At 36.3% G+C, this 3,390-nt stretch overlaps 1 protein-coding gene across 1 annotated transcript in view; it reads right to left on the bottom strand.

The window, feature by feature from the left end:
* LOC108761684 (AF4/FMR2 family member 4-like) overlaps nucleotides 1–3,390 on the bottom strand; it is an 89,744-nt gene that overhangs the window by 16,038 nt on the left and 70,316 nt on the right. Inside the window, exon 3 of the mRNA XM_018508353.1 lies at nucleotides 2,046–2,402. Within this exon, the coding sequence (XP_018363855.1) occupies nucleotides 2,046–2,402 (357 nt within the window). The remainder of the gene's footprint in view (nucleotides 1–2,045; nucleotides 2,403–3,390) is intronic.

The raw sequence follows: 3,390 nt of genomic DNA, 5'->3' as shown, positions 1-3,390 counted from the left end.
GGCCGGACGCGCTTATTCGGCTATCTTTAAACGTTAATATCTCGTTAACTATTGCGCAACCTACAAAATGGTATAAGATTTTTCGATTCAATTTGGTCCGTTCTACCTGCTCGTGATCGATTAGCCGATAATTTTCAAACACCCTGTATAGGACCTACAGTTCAACGCCGGATTCGAACGGCGCTAGTGATAAAAGATCTCTTAATCACCAGATGGAGCCATTTCTAGCTCCTTAAATTAAACGCGAAAAATCGCGTATGTGAGCACAAGGATTAAATCCGGATCTACAGATCGCGAGTCAATCGCACCGAGCAGCAAGTCACTCGACGCCTCAGTGGTATACTAATAATTAATTGCGGCTTTATAGATCGAATTTTCTCACACAGTGATTATTTCTGATACTTCTAAGGCTCATACAATACAAAAAATTGTTTAATAAGAATCGGTTTGGGATCAGAAACAGCCTTATTGATCATCTTTCTTTATCTTTAGATTTTGATATATTATTGTAAAATGTATCATTACAACGCGGCGTAAGGCTTAAAATTATATTATAATGACGTAAAATAATATCTTTATACTTTAAGACATCCTTAAAATGAACTTATATACAGGGTGACCCATTTTAACTTAGACAGCCAAATAACTCGAAACATCGCGATTAAATAAAAAATGTTTAAAACAAAAATTGTTGGATATGAAGGGTTGACCTTGAAAATGACCTTGACCTTCATTTTCAAGGTTATTTGAAGGTCTACTTTCAATTTTCAAATAGAAACCTATATTTTTGATCCCGAATTTTGAAAGAGCGCAAAATTTTACGTCCAGATGAACTTTCATGTTATGGGTCAAAGTTGACCATAGAGGTCATTTCAAAGACAAATTCCTAATCGAAGCAGAAAGCCAAAAAATCTTGATTTTTCCCGGATAGTGTTTGTGAGAAAAATTGTTGGATGTCGAGGGGAGACCAAACCATGACCCTGACAATGTCCTTGAACCCAATATTTTCATGACCATTTCAAGGTCAAGTGGGGATTTTAAATAAAATTTTATGCTATATATGTATTTTCTTGTTGTGATTCTTTAGATATTAGCATACCTTACCTTCAAAATCGAAAATTAAATTTTCCATCTGATGGAGTTCCTCTAAGTATCCCTTCACTGGCTGGGTCACCACACGACCTTGCCCTCACTGGCTGGGTCACATACCTTCCCTAGGGGCTGTAGGACCTTGTAGATGGTGGGAAGGCTTATAAGCGCTGAACCAAGGTAGTTGTGGGGCAGGGTTTTGCACTATGTGACTGGTGGGTCATCTCTTCACCGAGGTAAGTAGCCAGTTCTGTGTTAGGCCCCTTGGTTGTCTAGGTAAGTGCGAACCAACAAACAGCCCAACTCACGCTAGGTCGATTTAGAGGAAATTACTTTTATCCCCAGCATAAAATTTTATTAAAAATCCCCACTTGACCTTGAAATGGTCATGAAAATATGGGTTCAAGGACATTGTCGGGGTCATGGTTTGGTCTCCCCTCGACATCCAACAATTTTTCTCACAAACACTGTCCGGGAAAAATCAAGATTTTTTGTCTTTCTGCTTCAATTAGGAATTTGTCTTTGAAATGACCTCTATGGTCAACTTTGACTCATAACATGAAAGTTCATCTGGACATCAAATTTTGCGCTCTTTCAAAATTCGGGATCAAAAATATAGGTTTCTATTTGAAAATTGAAAGTAGACCTTCAAATAACCTTGAAAATGAAGGTTAAGGTCATTGTCAAGGTTAATCAGCCCCTTCCTATCCAACAATTTTTGTTTTAAACATTTTTTTATTTAATCGCGATATTTCGAGTTATTTGGCTGTCTAAGTTAAAATGGGTCACCCTGTATAACTATCTTTTTTCAACCTCTTAACATCATTAATACGAACATGCCTAGTACTTAATATCAAAATAACATGTGCTCGCTATTTGAGAAAATGCAAGAAAATTTTATATGATAAAAATAAAATTCTCGAAAAGATAAGAAAAGATTTGTAGAAGAAGCTAACCTGACCAGGTTGCGAATGAAAATGAGCAAATGTATATTCTCTGTTGGAGGTATGCGGTGTAACGAGAATTCTGGTGGGGCTCTTTCGTCCGACGGGTTCGACAGAATTCTGGCAAGCAGAACCGACGAGTCCAACTGCCGCTGCGGTAGTCATCTGCTCCTGATTAGACCCTAGCTCGGCTGGATCCGTAGGTGACGATGTTGGTGGCGAGTTAGCAGTTGTCACTGCTAACTCACCTGTCGATCTTATTATTGCTACTGGTCTGGCCATGGGAGCAGGTGGCGGCGGCGGTAACATCGAACTCGGATAATATTGCGGGAACTTTTGTATGCTGGTGCGTGATCCAGTTAGTTGCGTCTGAAAGTAATCGATTAGCATCTCATTTTTTTTGACATCACTCTTAATTAAAGTGGTTCTTTAGTAAATCGAGTTACCATAGAAATGTCTAACTTTTTATATAATGAAGTTGAAGTATCGAAATTGACGTGTGCAAAATTCTACAGTAGATTAACGATAAAATAAGAGAAAGAAATGTCGAAAATGTAACCTTTCACGTATAACTTAGTAACAGATAAGGGTCGCAGACGCTTCTTTGACTAATTGCACACAAATCTTACCATATACTTTGCTCAAAAACGAAATTATAATAGTTAAAAAAAATTACAATTTTAATGATCACAAAAAAGCAATAGGTCAACGACCATTCTGGAAAAATATTTACGTGTATAAATTTGCATATAAATTTAACCTCGAAAAATAAACATAATCTCATCTTGTTTTCGTTCGATGAAGATGCAGCTCTTGATTTATTATCGTTCCATACTATTTTATTAAGATATATGCGTAGTTTTAATATTTTATCCAAATTATGCAGATATTTGTAATTTTGGGTAAGCCTTGGTGAGACACCCAAAGGACACCGCACTAATCCTATATGAAATTGGGCCTTGGTGAAATCAAATGGTTTTCTCATACGTATTCGTGGCAACGCACCGCGACTGGATAAGCTGCAGTCGCTGTATCGCATAAAAAATTCATCATTTGAATGTTTAAACTGTTAAATAATTCCAATTATACAATATTTATTTACAAATACGAACTTTATAACATTAGTTTTGAAAATGTATTACTAAATGTATTAAAAAATATAACTGTATAGGCTATTAAAACTATTGACTTCTATATCTCGTTAAAATTATTTTATATCTTTTTGTGTAACATTTGTTACAATATTGTTGTTATCTAATATTCCTATTACTTTTTCTTGTGATGCAAACACACAGGATCGCGGACTTTCGGAGATCGAAGATCGCGAATAAACGGGATAACAAAACCAATATCCGAC

Source organism: Trachymyrmex cornetzi, unplaced genomic scaffold (genome assembly GCF_001594075.2).
Source record: "Trachymyrmex cornetzi isolate Tcor2-1 unplaced genomic scaffold, Tcor1.1 scaffold1094, whole genome shotgun sequence".
Taxonomy (NCBI): domain Eukaryota; kingdom Metazoa; phylum Arthropoda; class Insecta; order Hymenoptera; family Formicidae; genus Trachymyrmex; species Trachymyrmex cornetzi.
Note: the sequence above shows the minus strand (reverse complement) of the source record. Positions and strands in the feature narration are given on the sequence as shown.